Source organism: Pimephales promelas, chromosome 6, assembly GCF_988280905.1.
Source record: "Pimephales promelas chromosome 6, fPimPro1.hap1.1, whole genome shotgun sequence".
Classification (NCBI taxonomy): Eukaryota; Metazoa; Chordata; class Actinopteri; order Cypriniformes; family Leuciscidae; genus Pimephales; species Pimephales promelas.
In genome coordinates, this window is record NC_142774.1 from 42,370,742 (window position 1) to 42,386,410 (window position 15,669).

At 42.2% G+C, this 15,669-nt stretch overlaps 2 protein-coding genes across 3 annotated transcripts; both read right to left on the reverse strand.

The window, feature by feature from the left end:
• Positions 1-959: 959 nt before the first annotated feature.
• Positions 960-8,839, reverse strand: prozb (protein Z, vitamin K-dependent plasma glycoprotein b). Of its 2 annotated transcripts, none has more exons than XM_039646997.2 (8): positions 8,535-8,839; positions 7,782-7,945; positions 5,153-5,177; positions 4,556-4,669; positions 3,202-3,333; positions 3,051-3,115; positions 2,835-2,952; positions 960-1,750 (listed from the first exon to the last, which is right to left on the reverse strand). In XM_039646997.2, the coding sequence occupies exons 1-8, from the start codon at positions 8,608-8,610 to the stop codon at positions 1,254-1,256; spliced, it is 1,191 nt and encodes a 396-aa protein (XP_039502931.2). In that variant the 5' UTR covers positions 8,611-8,839; the 3' UTR covers positions 960-1,253. The 2 variants fall into 2 exon arrangements, with proteins under 2 accessions (XP_039502931.2, XP_039502930.2); XM_039646996.2 differs by having other exon boundaries at positions 1,153-1,771.
• A 287-nt stretch (positions 8,840-9,126) lies between these two features.
• On the reverse strand, positions 9,127-15,279 carry f10 (coagulation factor X). Its single transcript, XM_039646991.2, has 8 exons — positions 15,125-15,279; positions 14,769-14,929; positions 13,553-13,577; positions 13,360-13,473; positions 13,153-13,284; positions 12,033-12,313; positions 11,358-11,475; positions 9,127-10,306 (listed from the first exon to the last, which is right to left on the reverse strand). Exons 1-8 carry the CDS (start codon positions 15,183-15,185, stop codon positions 9,687-9,689), a joined length of 1,512 nt encoding a protein of 503 aa, XP_039502925.2. The 5' UTR covers positions 15,186-15,279; the 3' UTR covers positions 9,127-9,686.
• Positions 15,280-15,669: the final 390 nt, after the last annotated feature.

Here is a 15,669-nt window from a genome sequence, read left to right on the forward strand (position 1 = left end):
CCACAGCCCGAGAGAGCGCTGGTGCCGGAAGTAAATTTCCCATTCATTTCTCCCATTGACATTTTGTAAAATCCATATCTAAAGAGTATTAGAGAATGTCTGAGGATAATCAGCTACGGCTGAACTCATAAGCATACAACACATCATTTCGAGTGAAAAAACGAAGAGAAAATACAAAAAAAGTCGAGGGTACAAGCCTGTGTACATGTTTTCTTTTCCGAGCAAAGGAACTACTCCTCCCATAAACCACCGCGCCTCACTGAAGTCGTCTGAAAGCCACCGTGAAAGAGCCTTTTGAGCGACTTCCAAATCTTACGACGGGCACGTGAACTTTTTCCTCCAGTGAATTTTATATAGTGAATGTGCAGGGAAACCCCTTTTCCTCGAATTACTGAAGCAAACGCATTTGCAGCTCAACATGCAAAAACATTGAGTTTCTGGCTCGCTCATTAGCTAAGCTGTGGCAACTGCACATCCAATGGCGCGCGGGCGTCTCAGAATTGCGACCAATGAACTTAGCCCTACGTCATCACGCGATCTTCAGTCTTCACGTACCTTCGCGGGGTTTCAGACACGTGACACGACTTCCACCAATCAGATGCATCACTGTTGGATTGTGGGATTGTTCAGGATTTTGGGTAATGAAGTACTTATCCAATGCATCGCGAATAAAAGGGATTTATCGGAAAACAAGGTTAGTGCCCCATGAACTTTTGGCGTTTATATGAGCATATAATATCGCTTAGTACAGCCGTAGCTGGTTTTAAGTCTACCATGTATGGTTAAGTTACTAATTGCGTTACTTAATTACTTTTTAAATTACAAACCTTTAAGCTGTTCTGCAGAACTGAGACGAGCGCTCAACACCACCATACACACTCAATATCTGAAGTCATTTCTGCTTATGCTTTACTGAATCATGGAAGGACAGGAGTGCATGGGTCAATAAAGAGATTAAATGCATTAAAATATTGTTTTATTTAACATTAATTACTGGAGGTTTGCTTAGGTTTCTGATTTTGCATTTCACTGACGTTATACTGAATCTTTTTTGTGCGAGTGAGATTAGTCAATGCTTACTGTAAGGTTAGGGTGGGATTAGGATTAGGTTGAGGGTTAGTTGCATAACATAAGTAAGTACACGTAACATATGTAACAAGTACACTAAAATAAAGTGTTACCCAAAAAAGTAATCTGATTACGTAACTTGTAACGAGTTACACACAACACTGCTCAGGTTACCGGTTTCATCATCACTGTTCTTTCTCGGATGCGTGCAGCAGCGGCCGGAGCCAGTGCAAGTACCGGGACAGTTTGGTGAACACGAGGCCTTTATCGCAGCCTCCGACCGGGAGAGAGAGTCCCGTCAGGAACGCCGTCTTCCCCTCCACCGTCGCCACGGGACTCCCGGCCTTCCCCTCACACTCCCTCCGCTGGCCTCCAGACTCCTGACGCTCCACGCAGAACATCTTATTGGTCATTAAGAACGTGAGGTTGAGAGCCTCCTGACAGTCGTCCAATGAGAGGTAGGTGTGCCTGGCTCCGCCCATGACCGCGCCCCCTCGGCCGGCCCTCATCAGGATGTTCTCGCTGAAGTCTTTCTCCGGCAGGCAGAGCGGGACGATGGACATGTGTTCTGGAAGTGGATCCTTCAGCTCCAGGAACGCCAGATCGTTCTCCGGCCCGGACGAGTAATGCTTGTGAGGCGTCCAGCTGGAGACAGCCAGCGCTGAGCTCAAATCCCCGACCGCTGCGAGACAAGAGCACGGCACTTAAAGGGACAGTACCAATGAAATTAGCACTCACTCTCTCAAGTCATCCACATCAAAGTTCATCTGTCCATCATAAAAGTGCATCTATACATGATAAAAGTGCATCTATCCATCATAGAAGTGCATCTATCCATCATAAAAGTGCATCTATCATCATAAAAGTGCATCTATCATCATAAAAGTGCATCTATCATCATAAAAGTGCATCTATCATCATAAAAGTGCATCTATCCATCACAAAAGTGCATCTGTCCATCATAAAAGTGCATCTATCATCATAAAAGTGTATCTATCCATCATAAAAGTGAATCTATCATCATAAAAGTGCATCTATCCATCATAAAAGTGCATCTGTCCATCATAAAAGTGAATCTATCCATCATAAAAGTGCATCTATCATCATAAAAGTGTATCTATCCATCATAAAAGTGAATCTATCCATCATTAAAGTGTATCTATCATCATTAAAGTGCATCTATCCATCATAAAAGTGAATCCATCATAATAAAAGTGCATCTATCCATCATAAAAGTGTAACTATCCATCATTAAAGTGTATCTATCATCATAAAAGTGCATCTATCCATCATAAGAGTGCATCTATTCATCACCGCTGTCTTATAAACACTGTCTCAGGAACTGTGGACACTTGTTCAACATGATAATGATCAGTGTGACTCCACAACAACTACACAAACGTCTCCGCTAACGTTCAGAAGCGTGTAAAAGTGAAGCTCTCCCTGAGTCTCTCCGTAAGGCGGAGCTAAAGCTGCTGTTACTCCTGATCCTGGATCAGTCAGGTCGGCCTGTGTTGTTATTGCCGGAGTCTCTGAAACTCGTGTGAAGGCGGAGCTAAAACTCATTTGCATTTAAAGGGACACACACAAATGGTGCATTTTTGCTCACGCCCAAAAAGAGGCAAATTTGACGATCTGGTATTTTGAGCTGATATTTCACACACAGATTCTGGGGACACCATAAATTTATACTGAAAAGGGGCCTAATATGTCACCTTTAAAGTCACAATTGTGATGTTTTTATGTAACGGTGGGTTAGTGCTCACCGAGAGAGACGTGGCGCTCCGGCAGCGCTGACATACACCCGGCTGACGTCAGCACCGACCGACGACCCAACACCACCCCGTGACAGATGACATCACCGCTGCCGTTCACGAACCGCACCTGCACACATCATCATCGTCATCATCATCAAGTGCTCTTCCGATTGGCTGAGTGTGGTGTCCTGCGCTAGGGATGCTGGGTAACCGGTGGATTCTCACCTCCCACGGGCAGCGTCCATCAGGACAGAAGCTGGACGTCTCCGTCGTCCCACACGGGTTCTGAACTGAGAACATGGAGGAGGTCAGTGTCACGTGTTCCACACTATGCAAATGAGCCACAGCAACGCAGCCAATGAGAAGACAGTGGTACCGTTCGGCGTGCAGCTCCTGCCGTTGCTGTGAAGCTTGAATCCGCGCGCGCAGAAGCATCGATACGCGCCCGCCGCGGGTCTGCAGAAGTGCTCGCATGCTAGCGGCCCGGCAGACGGACACTGGGACTTATCTGCAGAACATTTCATTTTTTTTTTCATTTCATTTATTCGGTTTGGTCGTTTACAGATCATTCAATCAATCAATCAATTCGAAACATCATCATCAAGCGTCTGACACACTGAATGTGTCCATCACGTTCACTAGCATCACTTTAGGGGCTTTCGCAGCGGGTAGTTCTAGGATCGAGCCTCCGGACGGTTCCCGAGGACTCCTGATTGCGTTCGCAGTGCTCTGAAGTGACGTGAGACTAGGGTTGGGTATCGTTTGAATTTGAACGATTCTGATTCCGATTCCGATTCCTTGTTTCGATTCCGGTTCCCAACGATTCTCGATTTCGATTCTTTTAAGAGGCAGGGTCAAAAAAGTTTAGCTAACCTTGCTAACCAACGGCCTTTCTGAAGGAAATACTCCTTTTGTCACAAATTTTGCATTTTGCCGAGATTTCGTTATTTTTAGAAAAGCGAAGCCACACTTTGGATCGCCGACGTAAGCTACTCATGCTCGACTCGCGCGGTTATGCCAACACTTCTGGTTGACGCTTCTTCGTTGGTGTTGTTCAGCGGTTTCTTCTTCCGCTCGGCGGACTGTGAATATCGAAACTAGGAATCGAAATTTTAACTTTTGAACGATTCCGGGAAAAATGAAAAGTTAGTCTCGGTTCCAATCGCTACTCGATTCTCGATACCCAACCCTACGTGAGACACGCTTGTTGTTGAGACTCTTATTTTGACGACTGAACAAACAGAGCTGAACTGCTCACTAGTTTACGATCTGTCTTATATGCTAGAGCTGTTATACATAGAAAGCAGACAGAGATGAAGAGTTGTTAGCGTGTGTCGTGGGTTGATGTCCAGAGTTGCTGAGCAGAAATACATCATCATGTTTCTCTCGGTCCAACCCAAGTTGTTGGGTTGTCTAAGAGGCTCATCTATAACTGTTTTACATGTTCGTAGAGTTCGTTTCTGGAGTAAATATATAGGCTATAATCTGTGTGTGTACACAGCCTTTTTAAAAATGGCGGGCTCTGGTGTTTCACGTGCGTTCGGCCGGTCTGTGAACACTAGCGTCACTGGTTTAGGCCGAATAAATTAGCTCCTCTAAAGGAGTTCCTACAACTGAAATCGTTGCTAGTCCCTGCGGTGCGAACACGCTTCCGCCATTAGTTCTAGGACCCATGAAAGGTTCCTCCGGTGCGAAAGCCCCTGTTCACTCGTGTAAATGATCTCGTTCACCGGTTTGACAGTTGGCGCCGATGTACATGTCGGAGCAGGTGCAGGTGTAGCCGCCGATCCCGTCCTTACACACTCCGCTGTGTTTACACGGACCCGAGCTGCACTGATCCCCGTCTGAGAACGAGAACGGCAGGAAAATATCAAGCTCAAATGGAGATCGGTTAAAGAGAACAACACAATACTGTGTAAAAGTATAGAATTGAACAATGATAAATAGTGTAGATACACTGCTCTGGCACCAAAGTCACTGTTTGGTTACGGCAAATGGTTAAGAGTCTATAACTGGATAATTATTGCAGTACCGCGATGACATCAATGTTTTTCCCCAGTGAACTAAATAAATAACAACAAAATGAACCATCACAGAACTTAATTAACTAGCGACTGTGACGATTTTCTTTGAAACAAACTTTGTTGTATTATTTTCCTGTTTATGTCTGAAAAGCTGCTTTGAAACATGGTTTGAAACAATAGAAATTTATTTAAATAAGAACAGTGACTTTTTTTTGTTGTGCCAGGCAGGCAGTGTATATGATCGATTATATAATAGTCATTCATTTAATTCAAGTATGATTCAAGTTTCTAAAGGTCACTTACCATAGTATTTGGTCCAGAAGTCATTCTTTACAGGGAAATAAAAATAGCTCTAATGAGTGAAATTGTTTCAGCAGCATTAAGTTAAATTACTTTTAAAAAATAAATAAATAAATAAAAACATAATCATGACGTACTAAGTCATAATTTTGACATGAAAGGTGGAATTTATGACGGAAAATTACCATTACGAAATTTTAATGTCATTATGAATTGGTATGTCATAATTTCGATGAAAGCATTTATTTTCTTATGTCTGATGGGAGGAGTCAATCTAGGCCGCGCTGAAGCAAAAGAGCACGAAATTATGAACTATTTTAAATATGAATTATTTTCATATTACCTCAAATAATAGAATTATTGCTTTTTATTTGCACTAGTGGTGATGGGAGTAAAGAAATTGTGTTGTTTATTGTTACGTAGGCTACACATCACGCGTTGAACAGACTTCGCCTCGTCTGCCGTTTCAGGTTCACGCGCGACCCGCGTTTTTTGAAATGTTTGACTTTTAAAACACAGGAACTATTTTACATTTTGACGGTCAGCACGCCTAAATAAACCGTTATTGATTCAAATAGCTGATAGTAAGGTTCATTTGATAAAATAAAATAAGTCTAACTTCTATGTGCTGTTCACACTTTACAGTGTGACCTTGTAAATGTATAGTTTTAAGAGGTAATTACATAAAATTGCTATGTATGCGTTTAACCCTAGCAATTTTTTTAGAAGCTGTGCTGTATCTAAACACAGAAATCACATGTTTAGTCTGTGTTCATTATCTACACTATTATTTTATTAGCACCCCAACAAAAAAAGTCAACAAGTAGCCGCGTTTCCATTGCAGATTTGAACAAAACTTTTGCGAGATTTTCTAAATGTCAATAAAAAAACTATTGTGAAATGACGTTTCCATCAACCGATATTTTATGCGACTAAAAGGTTATTTTTTCCTCACACTATTAGTAGTCACGTATATCTCAGCCACCGCTAGCTATTATTATTATTATTATTATTATATAGCTATTATTAATTTATTTCTTTGTTATATAGAATCCAGTGTTCCCATAATTTATTTGTCTTTAATGAGTTTAATGAAGAACTGTCTCGTTTTCTGTCCAAACATACTGCGTCATCTTTAAAGAACGATCGAATGTTACATAGACCATGTGACCTGTAAATGCAGAAAAACTGTTTCCATTGCAGCTTTGCGAAATATTCCTTTTTCAAACCTCATGCGAGCGTATAAACTTTTTTTGCGATATTTGAGTGTTTTTCGAAGTGGGCGTATTTTCATTTTGCAATTTCAATAGGCTTTATGTCGAGCGTCACATGACCAAACCGGAAAACAGGTCTCATCGCATCCGCTTGTCAGAGAAAGTGTTAACGGCCGAAAGACCGGACTACGATATCTATGGATATTTAAGGTAATCAGCTAACCTAACTAGTTCACTGTGTTATTGGCGTTTTATTCCATTTAAAATATATCTAAACATCACTGTGAAGAAGAAAAAATATAAAACGTTTAAATATCAATCTGCACATGTGAGGGACATTGGTTATGCTACTCTTTGCTCGCTCCTTTTAAAGGATTAGTTCACTTTTTAAAAAACTTTTGCTGATAATTTACTCGCCCCCGTGTCATCCAAGATGTCCATGTCTTTCTTTCTTCAGTCGAAAAGAAATTTAGGTTTTTGATGAAAACATTCCAGGATTTTCTCCATATAATGGACTTCAATGGGACCAAACGGTTCAAGGTCCAAAAGAGAGTTTCAGTGCAAACTGTTCAAATGTCTTTAAACGACACCAGACGATGAATAAGGGTCTTATCATGCGAAACGATCGGTTATTTCAAAACTTATTCCAAAAATGTAACTTTTCTAAGGACAAATGCTAGCCTTGCTCTATTCTGTGAGGCGCGTTTGTAACGTCACGTAATACGTAATTACGTTCAAAAGGTCACGGGCGGCGTAGCATGAAGTACAGAGTCAGAGTGTTTACAAGTTGAACGCATAGGTTGAACGTGAAAACTAACTCAAACGCCGTTTACAAAAAAGGAATTAAATGGTAAAACGATGTCGGACGATTTTGATTCTGTACTTCCGGCTACGTCGCCCGTGACCTTTTGAACGTAATTACGTATTACGTGACGTTACAAACGTGCCTCACAGAATAGAGCAAGGCTAGCATTTGTCCTTAGAAAAGTTACATTTTTGGAATAAGTTTTGAAATACAAATCGTTTCGCTCGATAAGACCCTTATTCATCGTCTGGTGTCGTCTGAAACTGTTATTAACTGTCTTTTGGACCTGAACCATCCGGTTTCCATTGAAGTCCATTATATGGAGAAAAATCCTGGAATGTTTTCATCAAAAACCTAAATTTCTTTTCGACTGAAGAAAGAAAGACATGGACATCTTGGATGACATGGGGGCGAGTAAATTATCAGCAAAAGTTTTTTCAAAAGTGAACTAATCCTTTAAGTTATCTTGAGTAAAACCGCAAAAAATTTCATGAAGCACATACAAAAGACCTGGACCGGAAGCGATGCGACCTGTTTCACAGAATGCAGAAGTGAGTTAAAGCCAGGAAATGGAAACGCGGTGATGGTGTGTGCTGATCATGAGCTGTCGTACTGTCTTCTGGTCGTCCTCAAAGTATTCCCGGGCTTCTTCTTTACTGCACTTCTCCTCGAGACACTCGCGCTCCAGGTTCCCCGGCAGGATCTCCTCCAGCAGGAACACATTAGCCCGTCTGGAGCGCAGGAGCAGCGTGTGCGCCCGCCGGTGAGACCGAAACACTGGAAAACACGCTCAAATGATCATGACCTCGCTCCAACACCATCCATGCTAGCAAGGGCCGCGTTTCCGTCAAGCATCGCTGGGCAACTATGATCGCAGTCTCCATTGATGGCTTGGGGAAACGCACCCCAGATATGATCCAAGAACAGTTACTTTTGAATGTTTTGAAACAAGTAGTAACATTTAAAAAACGTTGATGAACGTCCAACTTACACATTTCCGAAGAACGATAAATAAAGTGCCCACATTTTCAGAACGCTATGAAAGACCAGATAACTCTGAACAACCGTTTTGTTAACTTTACTGGAAGAGCGTTTGTTCGTAACTTCAAGAACTTATACTTTGTTTTTGGCACGTGTTTTACTGAAATGTTTGTTTAACGTTTTTAAATGTTAGGCTACTACTTGTTTCAGTACATTCGAAAGTAAAATTCTCAAAATGTTTGACAAAGGATCAAATGGAAAGTTCCCTTAATCTTTGCATAAGCAGCAAAAAAAGTTTATCAAACCTGAACGTTTGATAGCTTTTCGTAACTTATTATGAACATTACTAGCTAAAGGTTAGCTGGACTGATAATTGTTCTCTCACCCGTGCGATGATCCTCCGACAACACATGATGAACGATCAGTGTGAAGAACAGCACACGACATGTCAGGGATTCCATCACGATCAATCAGCAGAAGCTCCTGACACCTGTCAGTCACGGATCAGCCCGTCTTTAGCTCCGCCCACAATCAATACGCCCAATAACTATCCACCAAGCTCTTCCTCGGGATACGTGAAGCATTAACATAAAATGAAGCGATATTGACGTTCAGCTCACCGTGAATAACTCAATCGTTGATGTGTTGTCGTTTGGTAAAAGGCGAACTTGCGATGCTTGTTTGTGTGTACTCAATGTGTGTGTGTGTGTCTGGACTCTAGTCTGTCAACATGACCTCTGAACTCTTCATCTGTGTGTTTGTCAACGCCTCCAGAGCCTCCACATTCACTGATGTTAATGTTCTGTTTTTATACAATTGATTTGTCCAATGTATTTGAATTTATTCAATAAAAAAAGTTATCAACTTTTGGGAAGTAGTTAAAGTCAAAAACAGCTCATGCCCAAAGGAAACAAGTACGGCTGGCAAGTTTAATTCTTGTCGGGAAACTTTATACGATAAGAATATGACAGAAACAGTTTATAAAATCAACTGTGTTGTCTTTATTAAAACTGTAAATCTCATTTGGATAAGAGTCAACATAAACTGCATTGGCAAGATTATGAACGTCATTCTTCCAGTAACAGAACGTTTGTGCTCTTTAATGATGTTCTCAAAACATTCGCATAAAAACAATCGTTGATTGAAAGTTTTTTAAATGTTACATTCAAAAGTAACTCTAATAATGTTTCCAAAATCATCAAATGGAATTTGTTCTTTTAAAAGTACAATTAGCCCATGATTGACTCGCCCTGAAGTCATCCATTCTTCTTTCACTTCAGAAGGCCTTTATTAACCCCCCGGAGCCTGGGGAGCACTTCATCATGGACAGATGCACTTTTATGATGGATTTTTCATTTTAAAGTGATCTACTCTTAACATTTGCATGGCTAAAAAAAGCCTGACATTTTCAGGGAACATTCAGAAATAACGTTTTAATAACTATATAGGAACGTTAGCAAATCATTCTTAGAATATGTTGCCGTTAGCATGAATTAAGACCGTGTCGTTGATTGACGTCGCCTCGGATAGATCCGCGTCAGACTCTTCGAACAGGCGTCCTCCGAAGCAGCTCTCGCTTTGCTTTGGGCTTCAGCGAAGCTCCCATCTGTGGCATGACTTTAGCCATGGCGTTGTTGATCCACTGGATGTACTTGGAAACCTGCGTGTAGACGCCGTACTTGCCCTTGCGTGCGCATCCCTCGCCCCAGCTCACCACGCCCGTCACGTACCACGTGTTCTTGTAGCGCGTCACATGCGGGCCGCCGCTATCGCCCTGACACGCGTCTTTCTCCTCCTGGTCGTATCCGGCGCAGAACATGCGGCTGGAGATCCGGAACTGGCTGGACTCGATGCACGTGGCGCGGTTGACGTACGGCACCGTTAGCTTCTGGAGGACGGTGGACTGAAACCCGCCCTCGCGCACGCGACCGAAGCCGCTAACCATGCCGCTCTCCTGGGCCATTAGCACGCGCTCCGCGAAGTCGTGCTCCGGGAGGCAAGCGGGGATGATGTAGTCGGTGAACGTGATGGGCTTGCTGAGCTTAATGAGGGCGATGTCGTTGTGGTAGGTATTCGCCATGAAGTTCTTGTGGATCAGAATTTCGTCTACGTCGTGGATGACCTCACGACCCTCTTTGACCAGCGTGTCAAACTCACCTGACGGAAAGACACAAACGCAAATGAAAAGAACTGATCGAATGTAAATGCCTTTTAGATAAAAGCGTCTGGCAAAATGCAAACGTGTAAATGGGTGTACCCTTCGCAGGGAGTTTGATTGACAGGCAATCTGACCAATCTTAATCCGACATTTTTGTCTGACAACGCAGTCAGGTTAACGTAACAGATTAACGTCGGTGGATTTGAACTGGATGTGTACTGACATCTTTCCACAGTTCAAACAACATTCCTTCTGATGTTCATTCGTGTTTATTTGATGCTATGAATGCGTTTTCCAATAATCCGCTGGTTAGGAATGAAATGGCTTGAATTTATTCACATCTACTGTTGAAACCAGCGTATCATCAGCGCTCGGATCCGCTTCCCAGATAGCAAACTGACATTGAATCAACGTGGAAACACGACATCGAAACAACGTTGCTCATCGAATTAACGTTGAAACAACGTCAGACGCGTCATTCTTTCAAAACTAACGGAAATCAACGTTGTTTCAACGTTATGAAAGCAAATCAATTTTCGATTTTCATTTAACTTTGAAGAATGCCGCGTCCGACGTTGGTTCAACGTTAATTTGATGAGCAAAACAATGTCAGATCAACGTTGTTTCGATGTCATGAGAGACGTCGTTTCCACGTTGATTCAATGTCTGGGTTCCATGCTGCTGTCAGTCTGAGAGCTAAACTAAACGCTATTGGCTGTTTGAAAAGGGGGAGGAGCCATTTAATGTGTCCCGCCTTAGCTTCCTGTTTCAGTGGAAATTACATAAACGCATCAAACAAAGCTGCGCATCCCAAGACACTTCAGTGGGCCTTTAAGAACTGATCTCTTTGGGGAACCAAAAATGGTTGCGAAAACCCACTTTTTGCAACCTTTATTTTCTAAATGAGAGCGTTGATATACATAAAGAACATTTATTTTAAGTTTAAAAGGGAGAAACAATACAGAAAACAATAGTGCTGTTAATTCATTCTGCTATTTTAGTGCATGAAAGTATGTTTTATAAGTTTAAGAAGTGTAAGAGATGCCGTACCTAAAACCACCCTGGTGGAGAGCGACTCGTTCATGCAGTGAGCGGCCGACAGAATGAAGTGCTGGTTCAAGATGGTGCCGCCGCAGAAGCCGATGTTGTTCTCATTAATGAGAAGAGCCTGAGAGAACGTCCCACGTCAACAATAACTGACCAAAGATGTCTCCAAAAGCTCAAGTACAGTAACATGCGCAGGGTTTGAAATGAACACACGCCAACTCGCAAATGCGAGCGTAAACTGTGTTAAATACAGCGTCTGAACACTACACAACAAATAACGGCACTCTTGTTCATTTGCTTTAAAACAATAGCGGAGATTAAAAAACATAATAAAGTGCCGATCCTTGCCTTTGGGGACTAGCTGTGATGTAGCTAATCTGTATAATCTGGTTTATTTCTTCTTTTTGGCTAATAGAAGTTCTGAAAGGCTGGTAACTTAAAAATGTAGACGCCAAACGTTGGCCGGTGAGTGAAATAGTTAAGGTTTAACCTTCTTCTGCTCGCTGCACCTTCATGACTATTACTCTCATTACAGACGGGTAGGGTCAGACGTGTAGTTGCAAATTTACTTAGTCAACAGAATGTTTAAAGGGGACCATCAAAATAAAGTGTTATTTCAAACCCTGGTCATGCACAAGAAGAGTGAGTGTGTGTGTGTGTGTGTGTGTGTGTGTGTACCTGCCACGGACACTCCCCAGGAGGACACTCCACGCCGTTGACGATTCTCGTGTGTCCTCCGGCGGATTGGGGCAGAAGCGGCTCCTCCTCTACGATGTCCCGCTCGTCCAGGCCGAATAAGCTCGTCTCGTTAGCCGGCGGCGGGTTTGTGGCGTTCACGGCGGACTGGACGGTGGGCTCGACTTCCGTCTCCTCTCCGTTCTCAGTGTTGGAGATGTTGGGCGTTAGCATGAAGATGCTCCTGGTCTTCTGAGGATGAACGACGCCGCATTTGAAAGGATCTGAAACCAAAGGGTTATTTAACCCTCACGTCCTGGAACACATCCCTCCCTCACGGGGCAACATCACCCCAAGCCTACTTTTTTTTTTTTTTGACCTTTATTTTACCAGGAAAGAAGCACATTGAGATTAAAAATCTCTTTTACAAGAGCGTCCTGGCCAAAACTGACAGACACAGCACATTTGAGTGTAACAAATAACATCCAACAATACAAACACATATATACACACAAGCAACTCAAGTACAATTTCAAAATCAAAATACAGAACTAGCTAAAACATCTACAGCCCGATGTTTCATTCTCTAAATCATTTAAAATTGATTTAAAAGTGTCCAACGAAACCAGTTTCCTCAGTTTCAACGTACTTTGTAAACAATTCCAGGCAGAGGGAGCAGCAAATTTAAATGCCTTTTTCCCAAATTCAGTTCGTACCACTGGAACAGACAGTAAAAATAAGTCCTGTGATCGGAGGCTATAGCTAGAAGGATACTTGTTTTTGGTCCTTTTTTAACAAACCTTTAAAGTACTATATTTGACCAATAAATAAATAGTAATTTAAGCACATTCCTCACATTCTTAGATTCAAAATAAATCACAATTTCATGCATAACTCTTTTAATTGAGCTCTAAATATCTTCCATGGGGAGTCTGTGAGCTCTTGTGGAATATAATAATAACAGATGATATTTCATGCCTCTAGATGGGCTTATATCTCTATATGGAGCAGAGGAGCTGTTCCTCAAGCCCGTCTCTCTTCACAACAATTCCAGGTCAAAATGACCCGAGGGAGGGATGAAACTTGGAGATAAACGTCTCGCTCACATCAGACCATCATTTACCATTAGAGTGGCAGGACTTCCCGTTATCGCCCAGCTCGTAGCCTTTGGCACACGAACAAACGGCAGTCTTCTCCTTCACCCGGCAGAAGTGATCACAGCCTCCGTTCTCAGTCTCGCAGAGCGCAGGAATCGCTGCAGAGAAACACAGAGGTCAGCTGAGAGGTCAGAGGTCAACTCGCGATCACTGAACGTCGAGAGGCGCTTTACCGATCTCACAGTTGTAGCCCTTAAACCCTTGTTGGCAGAAACACGTGTACGGCCCGATCGCATCTTTACACTCGCCACCGTTGAAACACGGCTGAGACAGACACGCGTCTCCATCTGTGGAAACACAACCGCTGGGATCAAGACTCGCTTCACCATTCAAAGCAAACTAGCGCGGGATCGCCAAGCCACTCACCGTAATACACGTGCCAGAACTTATCCTGAGAGAGAAGAGAAGAACAACATTAGAGAGATCAACGTTCATCTAATGCATGTAGTGGCGGCGTTGGGTTTTCATTGGCGTGTCGCTCAGACTCCATCACTGATTGTTAGATTTCAATGGCGTATCATTGTCTTTACAGTCCTTGTGCTCTTTTTAAAATGTGTTTGAAAATAGTATATTTTAATTTTTAATAATGTTCTCAAATTAATTGGACATTCATCTAATGTTTTTTTTAACTGTTGCTCCGTTTCAGAACGTTCAAAAGTAACGTTCCCATGATGTTTGAAGAATGATACAATGAAACTTTTAGGAAAAACACTTTAATTACTTAATGGGAACACTGTAAACCCGAATAAGCTGGCAAAACTCAAATAATTTGAGGTAATCAGTTACATAATTTTTTTATGTTAAGACATTTTATGTTTAAGTAAGCAGAACTTGTAGATTTTTATTTTGTAATCATACTTTTTAATAACTTGACTTGAAATATTTGAGTACGCTAATTTATACACAACTTAATTTTCATGTAATCTCAATTTCAATTTTTTAGTAGTGGAAAAGTTGCTAGCTTTAACCAGCTAATTAAAAAAAGCTACCTCGCTAATTGGTGACGCAATGCTTTGATAGCATTAGCACTCATGCTCCTCTCATCACCATGAAAACATTACAAAATATTGAACACTTAATCTGGCACAAAAAAGCATTATACAACACATAAGTGTCATGGCAACGCATGCTTGTAAATAGAAATCCCAGCCTAGTTTCAACTTTAAATTTAAGTTTGTCTAAATGAAAAGAAACAAGTTCATAGAACTCAAAACAATGAAACAATTCAACTTACTTAAAATGTGTCGTTTTGTGAACTCAAAACAAAAAGAAAGTTCTAAATACTAATAAAAGTTAATTTGTTGAAATTGTATAATTTAAGTTGGCCCTACTCAAACCAGTTCATTATTTTGAGTGTTAGGGTTTACAGTGATCAAAATGTTCCTATAACATATTTTTATTAGCTGGGATATTCATATTAATATATTCAAATATTTCATTATTTTAAGTGGCACACGGTGAATGTAAATGGTGTGAATAGTGTCTATCAGTGTCAGCGTATTTTGGGCCTAGAAGTGGGAAATATGATTTCTTGAAAGACTCCAATGAAAAATAAAGGAATGACTTGAACAAACAAACAGACCGTCTTTTGAACATCCTCGAAGATTTCTCTGGCCTCCTCATAGCTGCAGCGCTCCTCCACACACTCGCGCTCCATGTTTCCCTTCTTCATCTCCTCGAACAGGGAGTTAGCGCGCCGGCGCCGGCTCAGGATCTGACTAGCATCTCGAGTGGGAAGGAAGACTGGGAAAACACATGACTTCATCTTTATCAACACGAAGCCTCCCTCCTCCACGGACTGATAGCAGAGGAGTGTTGTGAAACAAACCAAAGCACAGATAAAATCCCTCTGACACTGACTGGGCCTTAAAGAACAGCAGGAACCGAGAAATCAGCGGTTCTGAAGCTCCAGTTTGCTGGATTCGAGGCGGTACTCACCTTCCGAGCACAAGCCGTGCATTAGAGTCGAGAACACACAGGTCCAGAAGACCCAAGACATGGTCAGCGTTGAGCTCTTCACGGGACAGGATCGTTCAGAAAGCAGAGAGGAGGTCAATGAACCGAGCGCTGGGAGGGGGAGAGAGGAACGGGGCGGAGGAACTCGACGTGTGTGAGCTTTCAGTTCAGAGCGGAGAGAGAGTTGGAGAAGCGGACGATCATCAGGGAATTACTCTTACAGTAACAAATCAGAAGATGCATATCATAGTGTTCATTCGAAATGATTTATGGGTGTTTTAGTCATCATCTTGAATCAGGATCAGTTACTTCTCTGATGATGTGGGCGGGGCTTTAACCTGTCACTCACATGAGATCAGCCAATAGCAAACCACAACCATCCAAGACACAATCAAGCCCCGCCCACATGTGTTCTCGTTCCCGAAGCGTTTCACTCGATATACGACACAATAGAGGAGAAACGACCACTGTCATGCCGACCGAGACAGCACGTCTCAATAATGTCAGTAGATTTGCGCGAAACTATT